Source organism: Schistocerca americana, chromosome 10 (assembly GCF_021461395.2).
Source record: "Schistocerca americana isolate TAMUIC-IGC-003095 chromosome 10, iqSchAmer2.1, whole genome shotgun sequence".
Classification (NCBI taxonomy): Eukaryota; Metazoa; Arthropoda; class Insecta; order Orthoptera; family Acrididae; genus Schistocerca; species Schistocerca americana.
Genome location: NC_060128.1, coordinates 88,652,889 through 88,665,096, shown reverse-complemented (window position 1 = coordinate 88,665,096; position 12,208 = coordinate 88,652,889). Strand labels below are relative to the sequence as shown.

The 12,208-nt window shown below is 45.3% G+C and overlaps 1 protein-coding gene across 1 annotated transcript in view; it reads left to right on the top strand.

Moving 5' to 3' along the window:
* LOC124552513 (multiple epidermal growth factor-like domains protein 11) overlaps window positions 1–12,208 on the top strand; it is a 159,153-nt gene that overhangs the window by 123,451 nt on the left and 23,494 nt on the right. The window contains exon 8 of the mRNA XM_047126802.1: window positions 4,762–4,890. Within this exon, the coding sequence (XP_046982758.1) occupies window positions 4,762–4,890 (129 nt within the window). The remainder of the gene's footprint in view (window positions 1–4,761; window positions 4,891–12,208) is intronic.

The following is a 12,208-nucleotide window of genomic DNA, read 5'->3' as shown; positions in this document are numbered from 1 at the left end:
GCAGTCCGGAACCGCGCGACTGCTACGGTCGCAGGTTCGAACCCTGCCTCGGGCATGGATGTGTGTGATGTCCTTAGGTTAGTTAGGTTTAAGTAGTTCTAGGTTCTAGGGGACTGATGACGACAGATGTTAAGTCCCAGAGTGCTCAGAACCATTTGAACCTGCATCGGTGGTCCAGGTTAGGGTTCATGATTGTGGTTTGCATGTGATCCCTTCTCTTTGAACTGGAGTCTATCACTTTACCACCCCTGCTTGAGGTCCATTCACGTACAGCTCCATGGTGTACATGTCGGCCGAAGCTTCGTCTTTTGCATGGCCCTAAGGACCCTGCTAACCCTGCTGCTCTCCACTGTCACTTCCTCTCGATGCTTGACGTGTTCCAGGGCTCTGAAGTAGTTTACACCGACGGCTCGATGTTGGCTTCGCCTATGTCCACAGAGACCACATTGAACAGAATTCCTTGCCCAGTAGCTGCAGTGTATTCACTGCAGAGCTTGTGGCCATATCTCGTGCACTCCAGTACATCCGTTCCTGTTCTGGTGAGTCGTTTTTTCCCTGACCAGCTTAAAAGTTATCGACCAACACTATCCACGCCATCCTTTGGTAGCGAACATCCAGGAGTCCATTTATGCCCTGGAACATTCCAGTCCTTCAGTGGTGGTTGTGTGGACCCCAAGATACGTCGGAATCCCAGGCAACGAACTTGCTGACAGGCTTGGCAAACAGGCTATGCGGAAACTGCTCCTGGGCATCTCTGGAACTGACCTGTGTTCCGTCTTACGCCGCAAGGTTTTTCGACTTTGGGATTCGGAGTGGCATAACAGTATGCATAACAAACTATGTATCATTAAGGAGACTGCGAATGTGTGGAAGTCTTCCCTGTGGGCTTCTCGCAGGGAATCAGTTGTCCCTTGCCACCTCTGCAGTGGCCGCATGTGGCTGACACATGGTTACCTTCTCTGTCACGAGGACCCACTCCAGTGTCGCTGTGACTCCCAAATGAGAGTCAGCCACCTCTTGCTGGACTGCCCACTTTTAGCCACTTTGCAGTGGATATCTAACTTCCCCAGCACCCTATCTTCGGTGTTGGGTGACAATGCCTCAACAGCAGCTTTAGTTTTACGTTTTACTCCTGTGGGTTGGTTTTATCATTTGATCTGAGTTTTAGTGCATGGTCTTTGTCCCTTTCTGTACTCCACCCTAGGGCTTTTAGCGTGGAGGTTTTAATGTGTTCCAGAGTGGCTGGCTTCTCCTTTTTTTATTCTCATGGTCAGCCAGCCATGATAATCTGCTTTCTTGTTTTTAACCTCTTCTCCCTGTTTCTCGGGTCTCTCTGTCGTTTTCTTGTACTGTTTTGTCCATTGTAGGATTTGTTGTCCTTCTATCGTTCTTCTGGTTCCTTCTTTCTCCTGTTATTGCGCCGTAGGTCTTTGTTTTCTTCTTTCCCTTAGGTAATTGTTCCACTGAGAAGAAGGGACCAATGACCTCGCAGTTTGGTCCCTTCCCTCCCCCCCTGTTTAAACCAACCAAGAATTAGCAGCTTTAACTCAGTTAATACTAGGCAAATATCCAACCTGCATTTGGATCGCACTTCCTTGACTATTGTGCAGCAAGGTCTGCGGTACACTGCTGGATCCATTTTCAATAACCTACCACAAGAAGTCAAAAATCTTAGCAGTAATCGACGGGCTTTCAAATCGAATTTGTAGAGTTTCCTTGTGGGTCATTCCTTCTGTTCTGTCGAGGAGTTTGGCTGATTCCTTTGTTACATCGTTGTTTGTATTTACATAAACTTATAGCTTCTCTTTTTTTTTTGATTCATAAATATTTTATTGTGTGTGTTATTACTTTTATATTGTAATTTCATGTACTTACACGCTCCATGACCTTCGAGATTTGCTCCTCAATTTGGTCCTGCAGAACTAGACGTGTAAAATAAGGACTTCCTTCACAGTATAGACGATGAAAAAGTGCTCGTAGATCTTAATGTATGCATTTTGAAGCCCATATTTACTAGTCCTTCTTCCTTGTTTTGGCGTAAGGAACCCGTCCCCAAAATTTTAAAATGTCATTCTGAAACACAGTTATATTCTTGTAGTGACAGGCATTCTGTTGTTAGAATGCAGTAGGTACAATTACCGATGAGCAACTGTCATTTTTCGTCTCAGGGAATAGTCACTGCCGGCCGGCGTGGCCGAGCGGTTCTGGGCGTTTTAGTCTGCAACCGCACGACCGCTACGGTCGCAGGTTCGAATCCTGCGTCGGGAATGGCTGTGTGTGATGTCCTTAGGTTAGCTAAGCAAACTATTTTTCGTGTCTAACTATCACTTACTTCAGATGCTGGTCGAATAGTAAAAATGGCAGCATGAAATCTCTGAACAGGATCCTGAAAGTGGGCTTTCCACGGCAGTTTACTATCAATCTGAACACCAAGAAATTTGAACTGTTAAATTTCACTAATCGTATGCCCATTATGTGAAATTAAAACTTCAGATTTTGTTGAACTGTGTTTATAAAATATAAAAACTGAGTCTTACTGTGATTTAGCGTTAATTTATTTTCTACAAGCCATGAACTTATCTCATGGAATGTGTTATTTGAAAGAGTGCCAATGTTGCACTCAGTATCCATTACTACGAAGCTAGTGTCATCAGCAAACAGAAATATTTTAGAAGCACTTTTGTGAAATATGAGAATTTGTGACAATTTCTCCTCCAAGCTAATTAAAAGAAATTAAGAATCTTTGTCTTAAAAAGATGAGAAGTTTATTTCATCAAAACATGGCGGAAGAGCCATAGATTTCACCAGAAAGAAGGTAATGTTTCATTTTTTAACCTTACTTCTAATTATGAACACATGTGAAAGATATGAGGTGACTGTAGTGATCTGCTTACTGCAACTGAAAACACACGAGTACTGCCCACATAATACGTGAGCATTTGTACATAACATGCAAAGAACTGCTTACTGTTACTGTAAGATTTTTCACGTGTTAGCAATGTAGTATCGTACCATTTGTGTCATGATGTAATGAATCTTCATACTGTGCCATGCAAAATAAACAAATACTTATTACTGACTAGATCACGGGGTCTCTTGTTCAATTGCCCATGGTTTGTCGAGGTATTGGCAGAGTTGAATAAGCATTAACTGATGGACCCATATCTGTCTTCCAGGGTCAGTTCGACTCAACACTAAGGATGGGAAAAACCAACCGGTTAAAACAGAAACTGCTTTTTTCATTCCGAATAACCGCTAGCTTTCGGTATTTTCTTTACTAATAACCGGATGTATGAGTAAAACTGATGTATCATTTTGTCATTGCAGTGATGTTAACATTTTTGATTTTTAAATAACTTTTTTTAAGCGACTCATGTTTGTTCATAAAATTTCCATTGCTTTCAGATCAATATTGCGTTATTATAGACTATGGAAAAAGCAGTCAGAGCTATTTTAATAACAACACTGATAGTTATTAACAATGAGTGACAAAAGCATAGCATTGCTGTGTCAATAATGCACCTGTTGTCATTCACTACACCTTCGGTTTTTGGGAGCATAGTTGAAGGTGTATGGTAGACCTGTCATTTCCAGCTGCAAAACATTCATTGTTGGCGGGAACATTGGTGGCTTCTGATTTACTGGTATTATCTTTGAATAATACCGTTTCTGATGAAAGGAGTCGACCAACAGATCAGTTCATCATAGAGTATTTATGGACAGATTGGACAGTAAGTATTGACATTTTAACTATTGTCAAGCATTTGTTGTTGTTAAACCTATTTTGTCAACTGTTCATTTGTATTTTTTAAAGAGTGTTTTTAGTTTAATCTTCAAAGACTCAATTACATTCACATTCCTGTTAAACGGTAAATAAAATTATTTGGTTATGAAACGGGTTTTCATTCGAAATAGTTAAAGAAGAACGCTACAAATTTTACACGGAAGCTTATCATTTATCTGACATTTCTGCGAAATAATGAAGTAAAAAAGGAAATTAGGGCAATGATAATAAACTGAAAACTTAAAAATTCATTAATTATATGTAATGAAAATAGAAAGTAGACGGTCTACAAAGTACGCCTTTACGTGTTTGTGGTCCTTGAACACAGGCAACATAGCAAGAAAAATAGTTTTCTCCAACCTCAGTTTTCATCCTTTAACACTGACTGTTCGTGTTGTCCAAATAGTTGTATTATCTCCGATTATAGCATAATTTTTTAGAGGAGTTTAAAAAAACTAGAATAAATAGGATAATACTTGTGATTTTTTTGTAGGATACTTCCCAAAAAAAGCAGCGAACAGTTATGCACAAAGTTTTCTTTTATTCATCTGTTTCAATTGATAGTTTCATTATATATATCTTGAAACATATGATGCAAAAGCCCTAGGGACTCTCAGAATTTTTCAATCTTCATTTGATGCTATGTTTGTTTCTGGATATAACAGAAATAAAAAACCTGTTATTTTGAGCGGTTATAACAGTAATTTTAAACTGGAGATGAAAAAAAAACGATATGACCAAAACCAATTCTTTCAGGAACAACCGCCATCCATAATTGGAGCCCCTGCTGCTGCCATGGGTAGCCATTCTGTGTATTGAATTTCGCATCCTCTGTACTCTGTAGATGACCTACAAATTTTAATGTATTTGTCCTACTGCACTGTATTCGAATAAAAAGTAAAATTCGTTACTTTTTACCATTCCTACCGTTGCAATTTCAGTTGGCAGCAATGTACATAATTTTTTGTTGCCGACAGCAGGGACATCTCTACCAGTGGCAGCCGCTGCTGGGCTCGGGGTAGTGGCCCTACTGGCGCTGACGTCGACTGTGGTTGTGGTCGTGTGGTGGAAGAAGAGGCGGAGTGGCAAGGGCCTTCTCGAACAAGGTAGGCTCACAGTCAATGACAAACACTATGCAAAAAAAAATTGCAATTTGTTGACAAATGAAGGAGTATTTTTTGGACACAACTCAGGATACATTACTACAGTTTCTCGAGTCAACCTCGGATCTGTTTCTGAAATTACTGAAAAGTCTTATAAGTCTATTGAAACACTAGAATTTTCTCCACAGATTCATCCACGAATATGTTTGACACATATACTGAACACACCTCCTCCTTTCTCTCTTTATGTCCACCTCAGCCTCTCATCTCTATCTGTCTGTCTGTCTCCACTTCCCAATCTCACTGTCTCATCTTCCTTCCCCCTCTTTTTGTCCATTTCCTCCACCCCTCCCTGGCCACATCTTCATCCTCCATCTCTCTGACCACATGCTCCTCCAAATCTCTCTTTCTAACTGCCCTTCTCCACCTGCCCACTACTCCTCTAAATCTTCCACCTGCATAATGTATCTCTCTCTGTCTCTGCCTCTCTCTGTCTATCTCTGTCTCTCCCTCCCTCCTCTTGCTGGTCATTTCCTCCTCCCCCTCACTTGGTCTGTCCTCTCCTATATCCACCTCAGCCTATCCACAGCCATGGTGATCGGCATGTGTAACCCCCTGCAATACAGTTCAGTAATGCAGGCTGATGCTACACTGACAACACACCTGTCATGCAGGGCAACCTACATGCCAGGGGCTGGAAAAATGATTTTTACCCCACCATTAGGCTGCCTTGCAAAGCAAGTTGCTGTGGCAACCTGATACTGTTCCAAGACAAAACGCCTTTTGTGCAGGACAATTTATATCCCAGAGGCTGAAAAAACGCGTTTTTGCCCACATCTCCATTCCTATTGGACCTAGGAGTTTCTAAACCCCATAGTGCAGATACTTGTAATATCTGCTGTTCCTGTACCAAATTCAGCTGAAATTGATCCAGTGTATTGCATGGAGGTTCCAGACATACACTCAGCTTCATATACGTAACAGACTAACTTAATTTACTCATTTGTATTTTTCACTAAACAGCAGTATAACAACCCAACTTTTCTTCACGTTTGTACTTTTTCACACACTGCAGAAGGTACTAAATCGAAATTAGACCGTTTCTCAAGTTTAACTTTAATTCCCTTCCCCAGACATATATCTCACAACAATCAGAACAAGTTTTGCTTCACTTCTGCCTGAGCTATTCATCATTGCAGTTATGTAATTAATGTTTTCCAACGAATGCAACCTATTATCAAATATAAATGGAGAAATAACATTAACAATAATCGCCCCAGTTTTGATTAGCAGACGAAACTTTTGGGGTCATGTAACTGTTTTAGCAGTTAAGACGTCCAGTCTGATGTTCTGACATCCATTTCGTGTCTAGTATTGTGGTGTGAAAATGTAACAACTTTAGCGGCACGCTCCAGATCAGGGCTATTCCCATCTTCACATGATGATGCCTCCATGCATCTTTGGCTTTAAGAAAAAGTGCTATGCTTGGTGAACCAGCAACATTAATAACACTCTGATGTTTAAATGTTTTCATATTGTCTCTAGTATCACCCTTTCCTTTATGCGCGACAGAAGTTCTCCATTGCATAGTACGCAACAAACAAATTCGTCGTTACTGCCATTAGAGAGTTCTAAACATTTGTATCCCTATTGCAGCATAACATTAAACACACGCTTCCTTTTGTCCATTGCTAAGCGATCACACAAAAATGCGAACAGATATAAAATGATTTAAAACGTGGAGATGAGTTAGTTGACGGATGAAAAGAACACGAATACAACTCGTAATGTGTTGCCAAATGACTAAAAGTAGAGTGAAAAGCTGTGGCGGAATCTAGAAGGCCCCAATCCATGTCAAGTATTTGCTCAAAAGGTCAGCTAACAGAGGCACGACTGTAAGACAATGTTTAAAACGCGATGTCCAGCATACAAATTTAAAATTTAAAAAATGCACACCAATCATAAAATTCTCAAACCTAGACATTTTGGCAACCCCAGCCATTACCCGGGACAGCACTAAAAATGAGGACTGTCTGGGTTAATCCCAGATATCTGGCAGGCCTAGCAGTTATAGAAGAAGCGTGTGATATAAGCTGACAACTTGGTAGCTTGAATGCTGATACTTCAAAATTTCTCACTCACTAAACGTGGCGGTGATTTGTCCAATACGTATTGGACGAAAAAAAAAATCGCAACGCCGAGAAGAAGTGATGCGACATAAACGAAAGTTGGTAGGCGTGTTTCTACACTGAAGTGCTAAAGAAACTGGTGTAGGCGTGCGTATTCAAGTACAGAGAGATGTACACAGGAGGAATACGGCGCTGCGATCGGCAACGCGTATATAAGACAACAAGTGTCTGGCGCAGTTGTTGGTTCTGTTACGCCTGCTACAATGGCAGTTTTAACGTGGTGTTAACAAGAACGAAGGGACACAGCATCACCAAAGTAGCGATGAAGTGGAGATTTTCCCGTACGACCATTTCACGAGTGTACCGCCAATATCAGGAATCTGGTAAAACATCAAATCTCCGACATCGCTGCGGCCGGAAAAAGATCCTGCAACAAAGGGACCAACGACGACTGAAGAGAATCGTTCAGCGTGACACAAGTGCAATCCTTCTGCAAATTGCTGCAGATGTCAGTACTGGGCCATCGACAAGTGTTAGCGTGCGAACCATTCCACGAAACATAATTGGTACGAGCTTTTGGAGCCGAAGGACCACTCGTGTACTCTTGATTACTGCATGATACAAAGCTTTACGCCTCGCGTGGGCCGATGAACACCGACAATGGCCTGATGACGACACTAAATACACTCCTGGAAATGGAAAAAAGAACACATTGACACCGGTGTGTCAGACCCACCATACTTGCTCCGGACACTGCGAGAGGGCTGTACAAGCAATGATCACACGCACGGCACAGCGGACACACCAGGAACCGCGGTGTTGGCCGTCGAATGGCGCTAGCTGCGCAGCATTTGTGCACCGCCGTCGTCAGTGTCAGCCAGTTTGCCGTGGCATACGGAGCTCCATCGCAGTCTTTAACACTGGTAGCATGCCGCGACAGCGTGGACGTGAACCGTATGTGCAGTTGACGGACTTTGAGCGAGGGCGTATAGTGGGCATGCGGGAGGCCGGGTGGACGTACCGCCGAATTGCTCAACACGTGGGGCGTGAGGTCTCCACAGTACATCGATGTTGTCGCCAGTGGTCGGCGGAAGGTGCTCGTGCCCGTCGACCTGGGACCGGACCGCAGCGACGCACGGATGCACGCCAAGACCGTAGGATCCTACGCAGTGCCGTAGGGGACCGCACCGCCACTTCCCAGCAAATTAGGGACACTGTTGCTCCTGGGGTATCGGCGAGGACCATTCGCAACCGTCTCCGTGAAGCTGGGCTACGGTCCCGCACACCGTTAGGCCGTCTTCCGCTCACGCCCCAACATCGTGCAGCCCGCCTCCAGTGGTGTCGCGACAGGCGTGAATGGAGGGACGAATGGAGACGTGTCGTCTTCAGCGATGAGAGTCGCTTCTGCCATGGTGCCAATGATGGTCGTATGCGTGTTTGGCGCCGTGCAGGTGAGCGCCACAATCAGGACTGCATACGACCGAGGCACACAGGGCCAACACCCGGCATCATGGTGTGGGGAGCGATCTCCTACACTGGCCGTACACCACTGGTGATCGTCGAGGGGACACTGAATAGTGCACGGTACATCCAAACCGTCATCGAACCCATCGTTCTACCATTCCTAGACCGGCAAGGGAACTTGCTGTTCCAACAGGACAATGCACGTCCGCATGTATCCCATGCCACCCAACGTGCTCTAGAAGGTGTAAGTCAACTACTCTGGCCAGCAAGATCTCCGGATCTGTCCCCCATTGAGCATGTTTGGGACTGGATGAAGCGTCGTCTCACGCGGTCTGCACGTCCAGCACGAACGCTGGTCCAACTGAGGCGCCAGGTGGAAATGGCATGGCAAGCCGTTCCACAGGATTACATCCAGCATCTCTACGATCGTCTCCATGGGAGAATAGCAGCCTGCATTGCTGCAAAAGGTGGATATACACTGTACTAGTGCCGACATTGTGCATGCTCTGTTGCCTGTGTCTATGTGCCTGTGATTCTGTCAGTGTGATCATGTGATGTATCTGACCCCAGGAATGTGTCAATAAAGTTTCCCCTTCCTGGGACAATGAATTCACGGTGTTCTTATTTCAATTTCCAGGAGTGTATGTTGCCTGGTCGGACGAGTCATTTGAAATTGTATCAAGTGGATGAACGTGTACGGGTATGGAGACAATCTCATGAATCCATGGACGCTGCATGTCAGCAGGGAACTGTTCAAGCTGGTGGAGGCTCTGTAATGGTTGGGGCGTGTGCAGTTGGAGTGTTATGCGACCCCTGATACGTCTAGATAGACTGTGGCAGGCGACAAGTACGTAAGCATCCTGCTTGATCACCTGCATCCATTCATGTCTATTGTGCATTCCGACGGATTTGGGCAATTTCCAGCAGGACAATGCGACACCTCACACGTCCAGAATTGCTACAGAGTGGCTCCAGGAAGACTCTTATGAGTCTAAACACTTCCGCTGGCCCGCAAACTCCCCAGACATTAACATTATTGATCATATCTGGGATGCCTTGCAACGTGCTGTTCAGAAGGGATCTCCACCCCCTCGTACTCTTACGGCTTTACGAGCAGCCCTGCAGGATTCATGGTGTCCGTTCCCTCCAGCACTACTTCAGACGCTAGTCGTGTCCATGCCACGTCGTGTTGCGGCACTTCTGCGTGCTCGCGGGGGCCCTACACGATATTAGGCAGGTGTACCAGTTTCTTTGGCTCTTCAATGTATATCTGGAAGATGTCTATTCAAATTTCGCACCAGTCACATAAGAGTGGAGCTTGTAGCACCTCTACACGCTGTAACGGCCGTGAACGTTAGTTACCTTTGATACTGGACGAGGTGTTTCGATGTCAGTGTGGAATGCCTTTAAGGAGACAAAGACGTCATTATCAACGCCCCACTGAATTTTAACGAGGTCGTGTTATAGGGGTATGAGAAGCTGGATCTTTCTCCTGTGATACTGCAGAAAGACTTGGCAGGAATGTAGCTACTGTACATGATTAGTGGCAGCGCGTTCGCGCGCTCGTAGGAAGGTTCCAGACGATCACACGGCACTACCGAGAGGGAAGAGCATCGTGTTCTGCGTATGGTTGTGGTGCATCGTACTTCATCTGCAGTAGCAGTCTGAGCAGCAGTTGGCACCATACTGACACAACAGTTGTTACTTGTGTGTCACTTGGAGGACAGCTCGCAGCCAGACGTTCTGTAGCGTGAATTCCACTGATCCCAAACCACCTCCATTTGCGACTTCAATGATGTCAATCGAGAGTTCATTTTCGTTAGGAGGAGACCAGTTGAGGGCCTGGAATCAACATGTCTGCGTGCTAGACACACTGGACCTACAACTGGAGTTTTGGTTGGTTGGTTAGTTGGTGGGAGGTGACTAAACAGCGAGGTCATCGGTCCCACTGGAATAGGGAAGGATGGGGAACCATCCTGGCACTTGCCTGAAGCGGTTTAGGGAAATCATGGAAAACCTAAATCAGGGTGGCCAGATGCGGGTTTGAACCGTTGTCCTCCAAATGCGAGTCTAGTGTGCTATGGAGTTCTGGTCTGCGGTGCGATTTTGTATGACAAGAGGAGCACTCTCCTCGTTATTCCACGCACCAGTTGTGCTACATTCTGGGAGGTGTTTTCCAACAGCATAATGCTCGTCCACATACCGCAGTCGTAACCCAACACGCTCTGCGGAGTGTCGACGTCATGCCTTCAATGGAGCACGCATGCGACGTCATCGGACGACATGCCCAGCGCCACCCACAAATACCATTAAGCGTCCCTATATTGACCGACCACGTGCAACAAGCATTGGATCTAAACCTGGAGTTCTGGACTCGGGTTGCGATTTCGTATGACAGGAGGAGCAACCTCGTGGTCATCGCATGCCCTCTGACTGCAAAATTGTACGTCCGTCTGGTGATTCGATTGTCCTGCCATTCATGAACAGCATTCCAGGGGGCGTTTTCCAACACGATAACGCTCGTCCACATACCGCTGTTGTAACGTAACATTCTCTGCAGAGTGTCGACATCTTGCCTTGACCTGCTCTATCAACAGATCTGTGTCCAGTCGAGCACATATGGGACATCACCTGACCTTAACTCCAGCGCCATCCACAAACGGCATTAGCCGTCCCTGCACTGACCGACCAAGTGCAACAAGCATGGGACTTCATCCCACAAGCTGACATACGCCACCTGTACCACACAATGCATGCACGTTTGCGTGGTTCCATTCAATATTGTGGCGGTTACAGCGATTATTAATGTTCCAGCATTTCGCATTTGCAATGGCTTATATCGCGCTTTCGTTAACCTGTGACCTTGCAGTGTTAATCACTTAAATACGAGGGTTGGTGTAGTGTTGGCAGAAGAGCCAACACTGTGTTGCTAGAGGAGGCCGAAATGCACGCGTTTAAATACACGCAGATCGGCGTGAGGTCTGGAACAGGACAATGTCTTGAGAATTGCAATAAAGTACGAAAAGCTTGTAATACTTAACTTTAGTTCATAATCGGTGTACATCTCTCGTTACGGTACATGCTTCACAATATTAATTATCAAATGCTATGGCGCCTTGCTAGGTCGTAGCAAATGACGTAGCTGAAGGCTATGCTAACTATCGTCTCGGCAAATGAGAGCGTAATTGCCAGTGAACCATGGCTATCAACGTCGGCTGTACAACTGGGGCGAGTGCCAGGACGTCTCTCTAGACCTGCCGTGTGGCGGCGCTCGGTCTGCAATTACTGACAGTGGCGACACGCGGGTCCGACGTATACTAACGGACCCCGGCCGATTTAAAGGCTACCACCTAGCAAGTGTGGTGTCTGGCGGTGACACCACAGTTGGTACTTAGTGGCAACTATTTATTCACAACCTATACAAAAGAGTTACATGTTTGCACCTTTTACTGTCCTTCAAAGTGGTCACCAGCGTTGTGTAGAACCCGTTGCCAGCGATGAGGAAGGCGTAGTATACCGTTAGCAGAACCTGTTCTGTTGATGGTGCAAATGAAGCGGTCTACTGCCTGTCGAATCTCTGGAACAGTTCCGAAGCGAACGCCATAAAGTGGTTCCTTCATCTTCGGAATCAAATCAAAGTCTGGGGAGTATGGTGGATGCTACGGTACTTCCCAGTCCCATCGACCGAACAGAGCAGCCACAGAATGAGTTTTTCACTCTGCAGCGGA